Below are 18396 nucleotides of genomic sequence, written 5' to 3'. Positions count from 1 at the left end.
CCAAAAGAAACAATTTCGCTACTACGGTTGGAAGAAGCACTTCCATCCTTCAGGGAGGGCCCCGGCTATCTGCGCTCAGTCGCTCAGGGCCAAACCCTTTTAGGAAGCCGGAAGGCCACAGGCTGACAGCCACGCTGCAGGGCTGAGCTGGGCTGGGTTGGGCTGCCCAAGGCTCAGGAGCTCCGGGCCAGCTCCAGCAAGTCTGTGCCCTACTGGGTTTGTAGCCCCTAGTGTCTCTGCAGAGCTTGTCCCCTCTCACGAAGCCACTCACCATACAAAATGTCTGTGTAACAAAGCGTCTCTGTGAGCCAGAGAATGGTACGGAACGGAGGGTGGTACAGAGACTTTTTCCAGCCCCTGGGTGGCACAGAGCCACCCTGCCCAGCCATAGGGTGGCACAGAGTCTTCCCTCCCTCCCGGCCTCGAGGTGGCTCAGAGCCCTCCCACCCAGCCAGTGGTTGAAGAGGCTTTACCATCTCCAGTACAGTCTGGTGGACTCTGAGGCCTGGGGAACACAAGGTCATGGAACACACAGCGCTTGAGAAGCAGCATGGCCTAGTGGATACAGCATGGGCCTGTGGAGTCAGAAGGACCTGGGTTCTAATTCTGCTTCTGGCACTAGTCTGTTGTGTGACTTTGGGCCAATCACTTGCCTTCTCTGGGCCTCAGTACCCTCCTCTGTAAAGTGGGGATTAAGATTGTGAGCCCCATGTGGGACACGGACTGTGTCCAACCTGATTATAATAATAATAACAACAATAATAATTGTGATATTTAATAATAAATATGGTGGGTGTTAAGCACTTACTATGTGCCATTCACTGTTCTAAGCGTTGGGATAGATAGAAGGTAATCAGGTTGGACACGGTCCCTGCCCCACATGGGGCTCACCGTCTCAATCCCCATTTTACAGATGAGGTAACTGAGGCACAGAGAAGTGAAGTGACTTGCCTAAAGTCACACAGCAGACAAGCAGTGGAGCCAGTATTAGAACAAGACCTCCGACTTCCAAGGCCCATGCTCTTGTCACTGCACCATGCTGCTGTACCTACCCCAGCTATTAGTAAAGTTCCTGGCAAATAGTAAGTGCTTAACAAACACGATAAAAAAGTACAGTGCTTGCTACCTAGCAAGCGATTAGCAAGTACCACCATTATTATTACACACACAATTGTGGGTTCCTGTGGCAGTTACCCAGCACCTCTATCTGGAGAAACACAAAACATTTCATAGTATCATTCGTTCTCATGACCTCTACTAAGTCCAAGAGAAAAACTCTCCTCTGGGTCCCCAAGTCCAATGTCTGAACAAAGAAAGGGGAACCTCCCCCTAATTCAGGCCCCTAATTCATCATCATCATCAATCGTATTTATTGAGCGCTTACTGTGTGCACAGCACTGTACTAAGCCCTTGGGAAGTACAAATTGGCAACATATAGAGACAGTCCCTGGGGAGAGGCAGGGAGAGGATGGATGGTGAAGCAGAGAATAGGACCACCCATACTGAGGTGCCAAGAGAACACAGTGAGGGTTTCCCGGATGGGAAAACCGGGGGGAGCCTTAAGGTCACTCAGTTCTGCACCCTGAGTCCCTGGGGGTTACCCCTAAACCATCCGAGACTGAGGCCGCCATGCTATCCTTAAACATTTCCAGAAGCAGAGGAACCACAAACTTCTTAATGACCCATTCGGGTACACACCAACACTGGAGAAGCAGCATGATGGAGTGGAAAGGACTCTGGCTTGGGAGTCAGGAGACCTGGGTTCTTATCCCGGTTCTGCCACTTTCTGCTGCGTGAGTCACTCCACTTCTTTGTACCTCGGTTTCCTCATCAGTAAAAAGGAGATTAGATTCCTGCTTTCTCTCGCCCTTGGAAGGTGAGCCCCATGTGGAACTGGGACCTTGTATGATGTGATTGTAATACATTTATTCCAGAGCTCAGCATCAAAGTAAGCACTCAACAAATACCACTAATGTTATTATTATCCACAGTAAGGTCTCTCTTCTGCCTCACCCCAATCACTTCTATTTTAATTTAAGCCCAGTTCTCCATGGTCGATAGTCAGTGGAACTGGAGAATCAGTCAGTCAGTCCATAGTATTTATTGAGCATTTACTGTGTGCCAAACACTCTGGTAAGATCTTGGAAGAGTACAATAAAATAGAATCCATTGCCTTGACCCCTGCCCACAAGATGATTGCAGTTTAGATAACCGCTGGGATCCCTCCCCACTCAAGAGTTAGTAGTGTCAGAGAGCCCAGTAAAGAAACATTTAAGAGAACCTTTGGGGGTTTTCACTGTAGACTCCTCTGGGCAATCCCAGTACAGTGAGGCCTGGTAGGGTTGGGGGCATCTATGAGATGCTTCAAATGAGGAGGAAGCAGGAGAAAAGGGCAGGAGGCCCGCCTGTATTTCAGCCCAGCTGAGGCTGCCTTTCCCCAGAGTGGAGAGGACCTGGGATTTGCTTCCAAAATAAAACTATATCTGATGAACGTCATGTCTTGGGAAAGCAAAGCCTCTGCCTGGGCCCAGAAAAGCCCAAAGTGAGTCACAGTTTCTTCAAGCATCGACTGGGCTACTGTTAGGAGTCTGGATGGATCACCAGTCTGATTCCATACGACACTGCCAGGGAGGTAGGAGTGTGAGTGTGTGTGAGGTGTGGGGATGAGTGGGTGTGTGGGCAAGTGGATGCACAAGTGCGCTTGTGTCAACCGATGAATGCCTGTATGTGGGCTGGTCCCAGAGCTGGCCGGCTATCTATCCACCCCGTTCTTTCCCACTCGGCCGTTTGTATGATGGTGGCTGTCAACAAGCCATAACTAATCGACCCCAAAACTGACCCCCAGTGGGGTGGGGAGATTAAGTGCGTAATGCCAATTATTGCCTAAATCCCGGGAGCCAATGGATTATGAATGTGTGGAATGCAGTGAAATCTATTAAAAGCCAATGTAACTGCCCAAACCAAATCCTATTAGGGTAAGTGGATTGGCGCTTATTGACTCAATAGAGGGTTCACCCTGCCAATGTGGAAGAAATGGATTATGTGTGCTTTGGGGCAGCAAGGGAATTGATTCATCCTGAACACGAGTTGCAATTCAACGCACTGCAGCATTCATGGAAGGCCAGCAGCAAAAGGGTCTGACAGCCTTTATGATTGTGGACAAGTCCCTTTGAGAAATTCAGCAGGATTTCAGAACTCCCCTGTGACAGATCGACTCAGGCCTATGGGGTTTAGTGTCCTTAGTGGAATGGCCTATTAACAGTTAAACTTAGACAGTACCCCAAAGCCCAGTGATTTTGCAACTGTGCTGTCAGTAGGGGCTTCGGTGTGAGGGACTTAGCGGTGACTAATGAGCTAGAAAGAGCTGGCCTGCAAACTGTGGGCTAAATCAATTCTCTGCATTGCTGGGAGAGAAGGCAGCCTGTACAGGCCAGAAGGGCCACCGGGTTGAAATTGTGGGGACTCTGAATTCAGTTGGTCTGAATGAGTGTGGAGTGTGTGTGTGCAAGTGTGTGCATGCGTGAGCGTGTGTGCAAGAGCTGTGAACTAGCATTGCTAAAGCAACCCCTCTGGAAAGAACCTGACCGTGGATAGCTGGAGGAAGGGAGCTGAGACAGGTTTGGTACCAAAGGCACCTTAGTTAATACTGCAATACAATATCCCTTGTACTAATGAGCAAAGAAATGCAATGTCATTCATTTCATAGCTTTAAGTGGCTCTTTTCTTCTCCAAGTATTGCTGACTCCCACAAAAGGGAGCTTAGCCCATTTTTCACTATCTGCTGCTACTTATATATATCATTAAAGAAGATTCCAGTAAAAAAAGTTTCTGTTCAAATCGCTTCCTCCAATGCTTTTGTCTTAAACCTAAAATGACTCTGTATAATTGGATTTGAAGTACAACGAAGTATTTAATCATGAAAACAAAGAAGTGTTCCATTTGGGGTTTAATCACTGAAGGGCAATGAGAAAAGAGCCCCAAGTGTACGATTAAAGCAGTATAGAGCACCGAGATCCTAACCTAGACAGAGACTATAAAACGGACACTGGAATAAATGAATTCCGGAGAGCAAGAACAGCAATTCAATTAAATTCAAGGACCTTTTCCTTCAAAAAAATTCTTGTTGGTCCTCCTCCTTCCCCTTTTAAAAGCGCTGTGACCTATATTTAGAGATACCCACTCTTGCACACCTGCATGGATTCACACTCATCGTCATCATCAATCGTATTTATTGATGATGATGATACACGTTTGCCTGTATGATATCAAAATAAGCTTCTGGACCCAAATTCAGAGTGTCCAATTTAACTTAAATGACACTTAATGCAAAGGGGCTTTAAATGAGGTGATGGAGTTTTACCTGTGAACTGAAATCTTCACTGTATAGATCTAGCCATAAACGGCACGAAAGCTTGCTTCAATTGCTTCAATTTCTCATATCGCATCTGCAGTAGGCTCTCCCGGGTATCCCAGTTGAGCCCCTTGACATTAACTGAACCGAGCATAATCTAAGCTTTTCGAAGATGCTTTTGTTTAAAACCGACTCATATTCAAGTAACAGGCCTGTTGTTTCATTTCTGATAACTGTCAGCACCTGGGCCACCCATTCATTCCCTGGCACTGGCTATGTGACTATAACCTTTGATGTTTTCTTCATTCCCACTCTGGGCTCAATGGCATAGGGTGATTGACTCTTAGCAGCCTGCGACTATTCTCTATGCAGGTGTGCAAGGCCCAGCTTGACCATCATCTTGCTAACCAGGTGCAGTTAACATCCAATTTTTTTAAAAAAAACAACCACCAAATTTTATTTTTGTTTAGCAGAGGTCATACTGAGCCAGAACCTCTGGTGTTCGCCCTGATGAGTTCAGGCTACTAATAATGATGACAGTAATGATGATGATAATAATAATGACAGTAATTGTGGTATTTGTTAAGTGCTTACTATGTGCCAAGTATTGTACCAAGTTCTGGAGTAGATACAAGATAATCAGGTCCAACATGGGACTCACAGTCTAAATTGGAGAGAGAATAGGTATTGAATACCCATTTTGCTGATGAGGGAATTGAGGCACTGAGAAGTGAAGTGACTTACCCCAATGTCGCACAGCAGACAAGTGGCAGGGTTGAGATTAGAACCCATGACCTTCAGACTTTCAGGCCCACATTCTATCCACCATGCCATGCTGCTTCTTGCTGTGCCCACAATAATCTCTTAATAGATACTATTACAACAACAGTGCTCTGTACAGAGTAAGTGCTCAATGAATGCTATGTCATCTTTCCACTGAGCCACGTGAAGCAACGTGGTTCAGTGGAAAGAGCACGGGCTTTGGAGTCAGAAGTCATGGGTTTGAATCCCGGCTCTGCGAACTGTCAGCTGTGTGACTTTGGGCAAGTCACTTAACTTCTCTGTGCCTCAGTTCCCTCATCTGTAAAACGGGGATTAAGGCTGTCAGCCCCCTGTGGGACAACCTGATCACCTTGTAATCTCCCCAGCACTTAGAATAGTGCTTTGCACGTAGTAAGTGCTTAATGAATGCCATTATTATTACTATTGACTGATTGACAGTTAGAAAAGACACGAAATCAAGCAGCTGGTGATGCCACTGGGCTCCAATGCCCATCCCAGTACCCAGGGTCTGGACTTTGGAAAAGATCCTAGATTGGGTAGTTGAGACTTCCTGAGCACTCCTAACCGTGAAAAAGAGAAAGCAACCGGCTACTCATTCCTGGGTGTTGGACACTGCTTACCTGTTCGCAGAGCGAACGGAAGCCCAGCTCGTCCATCCGGTCGAGTTCGTAGGTCTCCCCAAGTAGGGGGTTGAAGGGCTTGGCTGTGCGGTGGATGGTGGTTGAGTAGGAAGACACCGAAAACGCGGCCACGAAGCACATCTGCTCTGTCGAGTTCTCGCACTTGACAGCCTTGTCCAGCAGCTCATGGTACTCCAAATCCTCAGTCAGCCTCTGGAGCATAGACAGGGGCTCGTTGAAATTCACCTAGGGGAAGAACAGATTGTTGCCTGGGCTGTTTGGAGAATAGAGGGATGAAGGAGATGAGGCTTGGACAATGGGTCTTCTTCTGTTGATTTCATTGGGTTGGACATGAATGCCCAAACTCACCATACTCACTCAAGGTCAACTGAGATCCATCATCATCATCATCAATCGTATTTATTGAGCGCTTACTATGTGCAGAGCACTGTACTAAGCGCTTGGGAAGTACAAATTGGCAACATATAGAGACAGTCCCTACCCAACAGTGGGCTCACAGTCTAAAAGGGGGAGACAGAGAACAAAACCAAACATACTAACAAAATAAAATAAATAGGATATATACAAATAAATTAAATAAATAAATAGAGTAAAAAAATATGTACAAACATATATACATATATACAGGTGCTGTGGGGAAGGGAGGGAGGTAAGATGGGGGGATGGAGAGGGGTACGAGGGGGAGAGGAAGGAAGGGGCTCAGTCTGGGAAGGCCTCCTGGAGGAGGTGAGCTCTCAGCAGGGCTTTGAAGGGAGGAAGAGAGCTAGCTTGGCGGATGGGCAGAGGGAGGGCATTCCAGGCCCGGGGGATGACGTGGGCCGGGGGTCGATGGCGGGACCACATGACAAACTGTGGCTAGTGAACTTCCCTGGCAGGGATGGGGGGTGGCTCACTTAAACACGGGAAGATTGGGGCCACAATCTGCCCCCGAATGAGGCGGAGTTCAATAAAATGATCTCACTCAGGAGCCTAATTGGCATCCTGAGTAAATAGGGTATTAGTGTGTCTGTTATTTCATTTATTTATTTATTCAATATTCATTCACTGGTATTCGATGGGTGCCTATTTGTGCAGAGCACTGTAGTAAGCACTGGGGAGGAGAACAAGGATGACGATTCAGACAGAGTCCCTGGTCCACAGCAAACTCACGATCCAAGTGCAAGGGGGAAGAAGGTGGTTGCAGACAGGCACATAAGGAAAGGCGCAAAGGATAAAAACAGTGGAACAAGATAAAAACAAGGGCAACTATAAATACAACAGGAGTTGCACAACAAAGCAGCTAGGGGAAGTGATTTTCAAGCTCCTCCATGTTCAGGCAAGGCGGTCCAGGCTCCAACCATCACGGTGGCTACAGCAGTCATGGCCTCCCAACATCCTTGACTCAGCCCTCTCATTCTATCTGCATATTCAATCTGGCACCAAATCCGACTGGATTCACATCCCTAGAATCCATCCTTTCTGCTCCATCCAAAGTGCTATCATGCTGACCCGAGCACTTATGATATCCAACATGCATCAGCCTTCTTGCTGAGGTCCATATCTCCTGCCTCTCCCCTATCCAGCCCATACTTTACTCTGCTGACCCGATCATTTTTTAAAAAATGGTTCAGTCCACATCTCCACTCCTCAAAAAACCTCCAACACTTGCCCATCCACTTTCTTATCAAACAGAAACTCCTTACCATTGGCTTTAAGGCACTCAACCAGCTCTCTCCTTCCTACCTTAACTCACTGATCTCCTTCTACAGTCCACAGAGGTGACAAACCTTATCTAATGATAATAATAATTACAATGATGGTATTTGTTAAGCGCTTACTATGTGCGAAGCACTGTTCTAAGCGATGTGGGGGATACAAGGTGATCAGGTTGTCCCACATGGGGCTCACAGTCTTAATCCCCATTTTACAGAAGATGTAACTGAGGCACAAGGAAGTTAAGTGGCTTGCCCAAGGTCACACAGCTGACAAGGGGCGAAGCAGGGATTGGAATCCATGACCACTGACTCCCAAGCCCGTGCTCTTTCCACTGAGACTCGCTGCTTCACGCTGCTTATCGGTAATTCATTTTAGGCCCTGTCTCACCTCTGCTAGACTGTAAGCTTCTTGAGGGCAGGGATCACGTCTAACAACTGCATTGAACTCTTCTAAGCCCCCAGTACAGTGCTCTGCACAGATTAAGTGGTCAGGAAATACAATTTCTTAACTGACTGAGCATGCAATGTGGGCAGCCAACTTTCCAGATTGCTTACCTCCTCCAGGATGCCTTCCCAGACTGAGCTCCCTTTATCCTCTCCTCCTCTCCATCCCCCCTGCCCTACCTCCTTTCCCCCCTCCCAGCACATGTATATATGTTTGTACAGATTTATTATTCTATTTATTTTACTTGTACATATTTACTATTCTATTTATTTTGTTAATGATGTGCATCTAGCTTTATTTCTATTTATTCTGATGACTTGACGCCTGTCCACATGTTTTGTTTTCTGTCTCTCCCTCTAGACTGTGAGCCCGTTGCTGGGTAGGGACGGTCTCTATATGTTGGCGACTGGTACTTCCCAAGCACTTAGTACAGTGCTCTGCATACAGTAAGCGCTCAATAAATATGATTGAATGAATGAATGAATGAACAGCAGCTCCCACTTCCACTTACCCCCATGACAAGTACCTAGTTTACCCTTCGATTCCTCAGTGTGGATGGCTGAAAGCTTGGGCTGTTCAGAAACAGCAGGAATAAAATGACTTAAAGTGAGTGGCCCGTAACTTGCTTCCTAGAGGAGACAAAACTCCTCCTTACTCTGATTTTCTCTCTGTCCTTGCCAATTTCTCTCTAGCATTCTGTCCTAGTGGGCAGAAAGCATAGAAGCAGCGTGGTTCAGTGGAAAGAGCACGGGCTTGAGAGTCAGAGGTCATGAGTTCTAATCCCGGCTCCTCCACTTGTTAGCTGTGACTTTGGGCAAGTCACTTCACTTCTCAGTGCCTCAGTTACCTCATCTGTAAAATGGGGATTAAGACTGCGAGCCCCATGTGGGACAGGGACTGTGTCCAACTCAATAAGCTTATATCCACCCCAGCACTTAGGTACAGTGCTTGGCCCATAGTAAGTGCTTAAGAAGAACTATTATTAGTATCTGAACTGGTCCAGTGAGTAAGGTTCTCGCTGAGAGTGAAGCAGATTCTTTAGGAGAAACATTAATTATTTCATGCTACCAGGGAGCCATTAAGTTCAATGGAGCCAGAATGATAGAGTGAATCCCCCTCACCCTTCACTACTTGCGTCTTTGCAAGTACTCCCCTTTAGACCATAAACTTGTTGGGGGCTGGGAAAATGTCTACCAACTCTGTTGTACTGTACTCTCCCAAGTGCTTAATACAGTGCTTTGCACTCAGTAAATATTGATTAATTGATATTTGCTGCACTAGCACTACTTGCACCCGTGCTAGGCTGTAAATTCCTTGAGGGTAGCGATTGTGTGTACCTACTACATTGTACTCTCCCAAATGCTCAGTACAGTGCTCTGTACACTGTAAGTATTCAAATATCACTGATTGATCAACTGGTAAGTGGGGTATTTTACTTGCTCAACCCTGCAACTCCACACAAAATATCCACCCGCTACAGTGGTTCCTCACAAGCCCGGGAGTACTGCATAGACTGATCCCCAGTGTTATTCGATGGGGTTCAAGATCCTAAACTCAAGAACTAACTTTCTAAAACCCAGACACTTAATAACAATTGGGTTTCCAAACTGGGGTGAATTCCAAAGGACAGAAATGCTCGCCTCCTGCAGAATTATGTCATCTTCCCATATTGTAGCTTTTGCCTGCAAAGGCTCAGAGATAAGTATCAGCCTCAGGATCTCCTACTCATTCTGTGGATGGAACTTCACAGCAGATCTGACCAGGAGAAAATGTTTCTGGGTAGGTTACTGCCTGGAAGGAATGATTCCCTGAGAGTGAGTCCCCCCCAACCCTGTGCTTTCTTCTGAGGGCTGATTCTGTTTCCGTTATTCCATGGAGAAGAATCTGGGATGATGATGAGGGAGGGCCAGGTGTTGGGTGCCGGGACATCATGCCTGTTCTCTTCAATTTTCCACTGTTGCATATGGAACATGCACCACCAGATGGGATGATGGATGGAATGGCACCCATAGCTCCACTGAGGGAACATCTGTCAGACTTCCTGTTCAGACAGCTTCAGCCATGTCGTCATGTGCCACAAATGCTCTACCTAGCAAATTGCTTCCGCTCCTCTCTCGGCTCCTCTAAATAAATCCTGATTAAATTCTCATCTCGCTCGCCCCCTCCTCCTGCTCAGGGCCCTCTCCAGCTGGTGGAAATCCAGGCACCAGTCCAACTTCTGCCATTCCGAATTCACTGTGTCCTGTGACAACTCAGTTCTTTTTTCTGCCAGCTGACTCTTCTATTCTAATCAGTTCTTGTATTCCTCCTCCATTGCCTCCTATCCCCACAACCTCCACCAACCTTTAACTCTCCTTGAAGCCCCCAATTCCCCCACTGCCTCCCCTCCAATCCACGATGACCTCATGAGCCCATTCAAACCCATGTCTCGGCTTCCAGTACCATGACCAGGCCATGCTACCTCCCCTGATTTGAGACTTCCAGATGGGTAGCAGCACTGCTAGCTCTTTCTAGATCAGTGGCTCCCAAGCTCTGATGTCCCTGACGCATTGTCACTTTTTCTACCCAACTCCACAGAGCCCATTTTGATATTTATGTCCATTTTTCCCCTTCCTGCCCAACAGCTGGAGTTACTTTCCCACACCTCCTGATCACCACTCTTTCCGCCTCCCTCCTCTCCCCCACCAACTCTGTATTCCTTCCTACTCAGAATTAATGAACTGTGGCATTTGTTCAGCTCTGACTCTGTTCCAAGCACTGTACTAAGCACCCTCTCTACTGCCCAAAACCTCCACCCAAGGAACCACCAGACCTTGAGGCTCCTTTTGTACCCCTGGCGGTTCCTCATTCTGGGCCCACCCCTCCCTCAACTAAGGTAGGTCTGGAATTTGGAGTCCAGAGACCCGAGTTCTAGTTCCAGCCCCAGGGCTGTTTGGGTGGCCTAGGGCAAGTCTTTTAACCTCGCTGAGCCTCGGTTTCCTCATCTGTAAAATGGGGATAATGGAGACTATGAACCCTATGTGGGGCAGGGATTGGGTCTGATCTCATAACTTTGTATCTATTCCAGGATTTAACATATAGCAATCCTTTAATAAGTGTCATAATAGTAATAATAGTTATTATTATAAGACAAGCACGTGTCTTGGAAGCCTGGGTCAGCTTTGAGGAGCTCAGGCTTTCCTTCTGAGGCTGGTGTTCCCAGTCAGGACCAGCAAGAGGGCTGGTATCCCCAGAACAAGAAGAAGCAGTTGCAAAGATTTATATTACAGGCTAGGATCCAAAAGACTCCTGTCCTGTGCCCTCTCCCCACTTTACATACCTACCTCCCAAATCCTGTAGCACAAAACCACACATCATTTCCTCTGCTTTTTCTAGTCTTAGCTTTTTCTAGTCCTGACCAAGTCAGGGCAGGGATACCCAGACTTCTAAACAAGCTTGACATTGATTTGGGGGTACGTGCCATGAGGTCGAGAGGGGCCCTTTAGCCAAAGAGATTGCCTTGCCATCTGCAAATGACCAGATTTCGTAATGGTAGACAACATTTCAGACCCAAGAGCCAATTACAACCAAATACAAAGTGCTCTCTCCTAAATTAGAACTGCAAATTCACTCATTTGATTATCTAATGGCTATGAACAGCAGCTGTGGCCGGGGAGCTAGGCCAGGCTGGGTAGGGCCGGGCCGGGCTGGGCTCGGCTGCGCTTCCAGGAAGGCAGACCCATGAGAGCTGGTCAATTACTTCTCTGATTAAAAAAAACCTCATAGTTAAAAAAGACTCTGCTCTAAGGCCTTTGGGTAATATCCTTTTCCCCATTTCAAAGATAACAAGGAATTCTATAGCACCCCTCTCTCCAGGAACTCAAAGCAATTTTCACCATCCTCATGCCTCCACCCTGCTGTTCCACACAGAGTACGGCCCCCATTTTACAGCTGAAGAAACTGAGGCTCCCAAAGGTGAAGAAGCAGCATAGCGAAGTGGATAGAGCACGGGCCTGTTAGTCAGAAGGTCACGAGCTCTAATCCTGTAGACGGCACTACCATCCTTCCTGTCTCACAAGCCCGCAACTTTGGTGTCATCCTTGACTCCGCTCTCTCTTTCACCCTACACATCCAATCTGTCACCAGAACCTGCCAGTCTCACCTCCACAACATCGCCAAGATCCGCCCTTTCCTCTCCAACCAAACCGCTTCCTTGCTGGTTCAATCTCTCATCCTATCCCGACTGGATTACTGTATCAGCCTCCTCTCTGATCTCCCATCCTCCTGCCTCTCCCCACTTCAGTCTATACTTTACTCTGCTGCCCAGATCATCTCTGTGCAGAAACGCTCTAGGCATGTTACTCCCCTCCTCAAAAATCTCCAGTGGCTGCCTGTCAACCTACGAATCAAGCAAAAACTCCTCACTCTTGGCTTCAAGGCTGTCCATAACCTCGCCCCACCTTCCTACCTCACCTCCCTTCTCTCCTTCTACAGCCCAGCCCGCACCCTCTGACAGTGCTTGCCACATAGTAAGCGCTTAACAAATACCAACATTATTATTATTATTACAGACTTATTACTCTATTTTACTTGTACATACTTACTATTTCTGTTGTTAATGATATGCATATAACTTTAATTCTATTTGTTCTGACGATTCTGACACCTGTCTACATGTTTTGTTTTGTTGTCTGTCTCCCCCTTCTAGACTGTGAGCCTGTTGTTGGGGAGGGACCGTCTCTATATGTTGCCGACTTGTACTTCCCAAGCGCTTAGTACAGTGCTCTGCACATAGTAAGTGCTCAATAAATACGATTGAATGAATGAATGAATAATCCCAGTTCTGACACTTGCCTGCTGTGTGACCTTGAGCAAGTCACTTCACTTCTCTGGGCTTCAGTTACCTCAATTGTAAAATGAGAATTGAGACTGTGAAGCCCCACATGGGACAGGGACTGAGTCCAACCTGATTTGCTTGTATTCATTCCAGTGCTTAGTACAGTGCCTGGCACATAATAAGTGCTTAACAAATACCACAGTTGTTTGTTTTTTTTAAATCAATCAATCAATCAATCGTATTTATTGAGCGCTTACTGTGTGCAGAGCAATGTACTAAGCGCTTGGGAAGTCCAAGTTGGCAACATATAGAGACGGTCAATCAATCAATCGTATTTATTGAGCACTTACTGTGTGCAGAGCACCGTATTAAGCGCTTGGGAAGTCCTGACTTCCCAACTCCCATGGTAAGTCAGTGGCAGAGCTAGAGGTAGAATTCAAAATTCCTGAGTCATGCCCACGACTCTTTCCATAGCCCATCAGTGCTGCCCTCTGTCAAGCTCAATTCAATTTCTGGATTGCTTTGCTTTTGTCTTCTCTTCTCTTAGCGGACCTATCACCACTAAAACGGTACTGACCTTTCCTCCTTGTGGGGAGGGAACGTGTCACTTCATCATTTGGTACTTCCCAAGCCCTTTCATTCACTAGTTCCCAAAGCAGGTGCTCAATAATAATAATAATAATAATAATAATAATAATAATAATAATAATGTTGGTATTTGTTAAGCGCTTACTATGTGCAAAGCACTGTTCTAAGCGCTGGGGTAGATACAAGTTGATCAGGTTGTTCCACGTGAGGCTCACAGTCTTAATCCCCATTTTACAGATAGGGTAACTGAGGCACAGAGAAGTTAAGTGACTTGCCCAAAGTCACACAGCTGACAATTGGCAGAGCCGGGGTTTGAACCCATGACCTCTGACTCCAAAGCCCGTGCTCTTTCCACTGAGCCACGCTGCTTCTCTATAATGTTACTACTATTACTTTGCCGGGTTTAAACAAGATTCCTGTTTACCCAGTTAGGGCCAAGATTTCAGATTCAATAAATGATACTGGTTTTCTTAATGGTACCATGGTTCTCTGGATGGCAACGGTAACATGCATACTGGCCTCTCTTTCTCACACTTAACACCTGGCAATTATTGCCCTTGTCCCTTCAGGTCATGGTGGGGGTATTGCAAGGGGGCTGGGATTCTGCACACCCATATGGTAGGTACTTTGACACTGACACAGTGGTCCCTAGCAGCCCCTAGGGAAATCCCACTGGGTTGGTGGTGCCCCAGCAGAAGTGAGACCACAGCTACTTCTCAGACACTGGACTGGAGCTGGCCAAGGGACTGCCTGGGCCTCAGGTCTCTGGCTCCTGCAAAATGCTGTAATCCAGCAGTCCAAATGCCTCGATTTGTTTTCCAATCAATGTCCATCCAGAGCTACGTGAAACTGACTGAACTGAAATTCACTTAAGAACTGTTGAAGAAGGACAAGAGAGTCACAACAGAACTGACTCCAAGCCGGCAAATTCCAGTTCTCCTCACCATCCACCAGCCCTCAGGCCGGGTGACTTGGAGGCTCCATCACTTATCTCAAGGAGCTAAAGTCACTGCATGCTCCCTGGAGAACTGGAATTCCTATTCCTCCTGTTACAAAAGATTTCCCAGTTTACAACTCAAGGGACAGGGCAGGCACATCCCATAGGGGTAAATCCCTGGAGCAGCGCTTCAGCAGCCCAGAAGCTCAGTGCAACAAGTTGCATGGCTGTCACTGGCTACCAAATGTCCAGCACAGCCTCCTCCACCTGAGGAGGGGTAGAAAGACATGGGTGCAGGCACTAGCAGGCCCCATGGGAAGTTGGCACACATTCCCAACCATCCCCGTTTCTGTCCCTATCCCTGTCCCCATGTCTGTCCAGGCCCAAGCATCCACCCATAGCATCCAACCAAGGTTACAACACAATTTTTACCCAAGTGGCAGATGAATATTTGTCAGTTTACCAAGAACCAAGCCACAGCACAGATCATCTCCTTGGCTTCCCCTTCTCAAGGTTTCAGCCCTATCAAGGCCTCATTGGATTGAATTTCCAGTTGTGAGACAAGGCCGAGATGTGTCCTTGACAACACCTGAGCCCCAGTTCACCCTCCCCTAGTTTCCAACAAGGCTATGGGTGACTGCTTAGGTCAGTTTCCTTGTCTGGAGCCATGGGTCTCACCTGTCTGCCTCAAGATCTCTCATCCTGCAAGGGAACCAGGGTTTCAGTTGGTAAAAGGCAGACGAGGTCTACCATAACCGCCGGAGGGATTCCAGGTGCCAAACAGCAGAGAACCTTCTAGAGAAGTGGGAAATTGCCTAACCAGACAAAACTCTGGGGCCCAGAAAAATCCCAGAGAGCAGAGATCCAGGGTTAAAACTCTCTCCTATCAGAGGCATAGAGGAAGGGGATGTCAGGCAAAGCTTTGGCCACAGATTATCACATCTCTGAGCAGTGCAGGCTGTGGGGTGCCATGGAGAAGAAGCCCCACCTGTTTCAGGAGCCCCCATTTCCTCGCATTTAGAACGACAGGAGGGAGGGTCATGGTGTGGGGGCTGGAGCTGTGAGGAGCTCAAAGGGTTGAGGCCCATTTCCTCCAAGTGGCTATCTTTATTGTTGTTTTTCTCTCTGGGTCAATCAGTTAATCAGTGGTATTTATTGAGTGCTTACTCTGTGCACAGCACTGTACTAAGTGCTTGGGAGAGTATAGTACAACAGAGTTTGAAGTCACAGTCCCCGCTCTCTGGGCTGGTCCTTTCCCTTTCTTCTGCCCTTTAGCTTGTGAGCCCCTTACAGGTTAGCCACTCATTAAAATAGGGTCCGGAGAGTATTTCTAGCATTAATAATAATAATATATCAATGTATTATTATATATCATATAATATTATTAATAACAATTACTATTATGGTATTTTCTAAGCACTTATTCTGTGCCAGACACTGTACTAAACACTGGGATAGTGACAAACTTGTCAGGTTGGACACAGTCTCTGTCCTTCATGGGGCTCACAGTCTTAATCCCCACTTTACAGATGAGGTAACTGTGGCCCAGAGAAATGAAGTGACTTGCCCAAGGTCACACAGCAGACAAGTGGTGGAGTAGGGATTAGAACCCAGGTCCTTCTGATTCCCAAGCCCATGCTCCATCCACTAGGCCCCGCTGCACTGACTGCAGGGCTTCATACTCCACATCGGCACTTTTAGTAGTGAGATGCTATTATTGAATGTAGACTTGAGGTTCTCTCTGAAAATCCCCTGCTGGGCAACTGGACAGTCTGAGCACCTCCAAATAAGAATGATACCTGGGGAATTTTTTAGGCATTTACTATGTGCCAAACACTGTACTAAGTGCTGGGGTAGAGATAAGATAATCTGGTTGGATTCAGTCCCTGTCCCACATGCGGCTCACAGTCTGCAAAGGAATGTGTATTGAAGCAGCATGGCATAACGGATAGAGCACAGTCCTGGGAGTCCAAAGGTCATGTTTTCTAATCCTGGCTCCTCCACTTGTCTGCTGTGTGACCTTGGACAAGTCACTGCACTTCTCTGTTTCCCTTCAAGGCCCTACTGAGAGCTCACCTCCTCCAGGAGGCCTTCCCAGACTGAGCCCCCTCCTTCCTCTCCCCCTTATCCCCCTCTCCATCCCTCCCAACTTACCTCCTCCCCTTCCCCACAGCACCTGTATATATGATTATGTTTGTACATATTTATTACTCTATTTATTTATTTTACTTGTACATATCTATTCTATTTATTTTGTTAATATGTTTGGTTTTGTTCTGTGTCTCCCCCTTCTAGACTGTGAGCCCACTGTTGGGTAGGGACTGTCTCCATATATTGCCAACTTGTACTTCCCAAGCGCTCTGTACACAGTAAGCGCTCAATAAATATGACTGATTGATTGATTGATTGATTGTTCCTGTTACCTCATCTGTAAAATGGGGATTGAGACTGTGAGCCCCACCTGAGACAAGGGACAGTGTCCAACCCAATTTGCTTCTATCCATCCCAGCGCTCAGTAGAGTACCTGGTACACAGTAAGCACTTAAATACCATACTACTACTACTACTGCTACTGCTACTACTACTACTACTACTACTAATTATTATTATTAACAAATGCGAGCTGCCTCTAAAGACTTAGTCAAAAATACAAGAGCAACGAGAACACGCAGGACCTTAAATGTCCCCTGCCCGAGGCCTCCTCCCTCCCCTCTCCCCTCGTGTCCCAGCTACTACCCATCCCCTACCAGGCTCCTCCTCCTCCCCACCCGCAACCTGGCTCCTCTGCCCCAAGGCCCACGCTCACTTACAGGCATGGGGATCTTGGACAGCTCTTTGCCGATGCAGTTTTTCATAATGCTCCAGAGGTTAAGGCTGTAGTTGGGTTTGTTGGGGATGCGAGTTCGCCGTTTGACCTTAGGTGGGTTGGTCTTGGTCGGCTGAGGGCTCTCAAACACCTGGTGGAGGAGGGAGACAAGGATCCGGCTTCCCATAAATACAGGAAATGGACTGAGATGCTAAGAGAGGACCCGAAAGCTCTTAGCAGCAAATGGCTTTTCAGGGCAAAAGCAGTCTTCCTAAACCGTAAGCTGACTGATAACTGGGATAATAATAATTATGGTTACTGTATTTGTTAAGTGCTTACTAGGTGTCAAAGCAGAAGAATCTGTGTCCTGTGTACAAGCCTAAACGGCTACCTTCTAGACTGTGAGCCCGCTGTTGGGTAAGGGACCGTCTCTGTACGTTGCCGACTTGCACTTCCCAAGCGCTTAGTACAGTGCTCTGCACACAGTAAGCGCTCAATAAATATGATTGAATGGATGAATGAATAACTCCGAGCAGGATCCACGCTCCCCACAGTTCATCCTGGGGCTGGGCTGCTCAGACATCTGCTCCAGCATGGTGACTCAAGCCAGACATGTGCCACGGGTAAGAGCTGTGTGCCCCGACCGCCCTGAAATGCCACTCGATGTGGCTCTTTTCAAACCTCCCTGCTTCCTTCTGCTTCCAGCTCCACATGACCGACGCATTCCCGGGATACCCTGGAGGCGGAGAGGGTCCACTAGGCCCCAAGGCCGAGTGAAGGGAAGCAGAGTTCGGACAAGAACCCAGACTTTCTGACTCCCAGCCAACTTCAGGTCCATCTAACATCCACCTACTGCTACCTAGGAGGCCTTGTCAATTATTTGCCCTCCTGCCATCCTACCCACTCTGGCCCACGTTACTCACACTGTCCTCCACGTTCCAGTCATCAGCGGGGCCCCCACTGGCCCCACTCAGGCTGCTGCCAGAACGTCTGTGGAAACAGAGAGAATCATCGGAACCATCAGCCCTTCCACTCCCAGTGTCACTGGACCCAGAAAGCCCCCACCAGGAGTTACAGCCAATGTTCAACTTACCTGTGAATGGGCATTTGCCACGGAACTGTGAAAGAGCAGCAGCAAAAGGATCCGAAACCCACAATGAAGAGGAACTTGATTTCAAATGACACTTAGAGTTCAAACAATTACTTGTCAGAGCAGTGCAACCTGGGGCCACTCTGGAGAAGTCACATCCCTTTGGTGTGCTGCACAGGAATTGCACCCCTTTTTAAATTTAAAAAATGGTAATTTCATTGGGTATTTGTTGAGCACTTACTTTA

At 47.4% G+C, this 18396-nt stretch overlaps 1 protein-coding gene across 8 annotated transcripts in view; it reads right to left on the bottom strand.

The window, feature by feature from the left end:
* OSBP2 (oxysterol binding protein 2) overlaps window positions 1–18396 on the bottom strand; it is a 319886-nt gene that overhangs the window by 17768 nt on the left and 283722 nt on the right. For all 8 annotated transcript variants that reach the window (XM_038762589.1, XM_038762590.1, XM_038762597.1 and 5 more), the window contains 3 exons: window positions 17985–18051; window positions 17066–17212; window positions 5755–6000 (listed from right to left, as the gene is read on the bottom strand). In XM_038762589.1, the coding sequence (XP_038618517.1) occupies window positions 5755–6000; window positions 17066–17212; window positions 17985–18051 (460 nt within the window). The remainder of the gene's footprint in view (window positions 1–5754; window positions 6001–17065; window positions 17213–17984; window positions 18052–18396) is intronic.

This window comes from Tachyglossus aculeatus, chromosome 21, assembly GCF_015852505.1.
Source record: "Tachyglossus aculeatus isolate mTacAcu1 chromosome 21, mTacAcu1.pri, whole genome shotgun sequence".
Classification (NCBI taxonomy): domain Eukaryota; kingdom Metazoa; phylum Chordata; class Mammalia; order Monotremata; family Tachyglossidae; genus Tachyglossus; species Tachyglossus aculeatus.
This window is presented reverse-complemented; position numbering and strand designations above follow the sequence as displayed.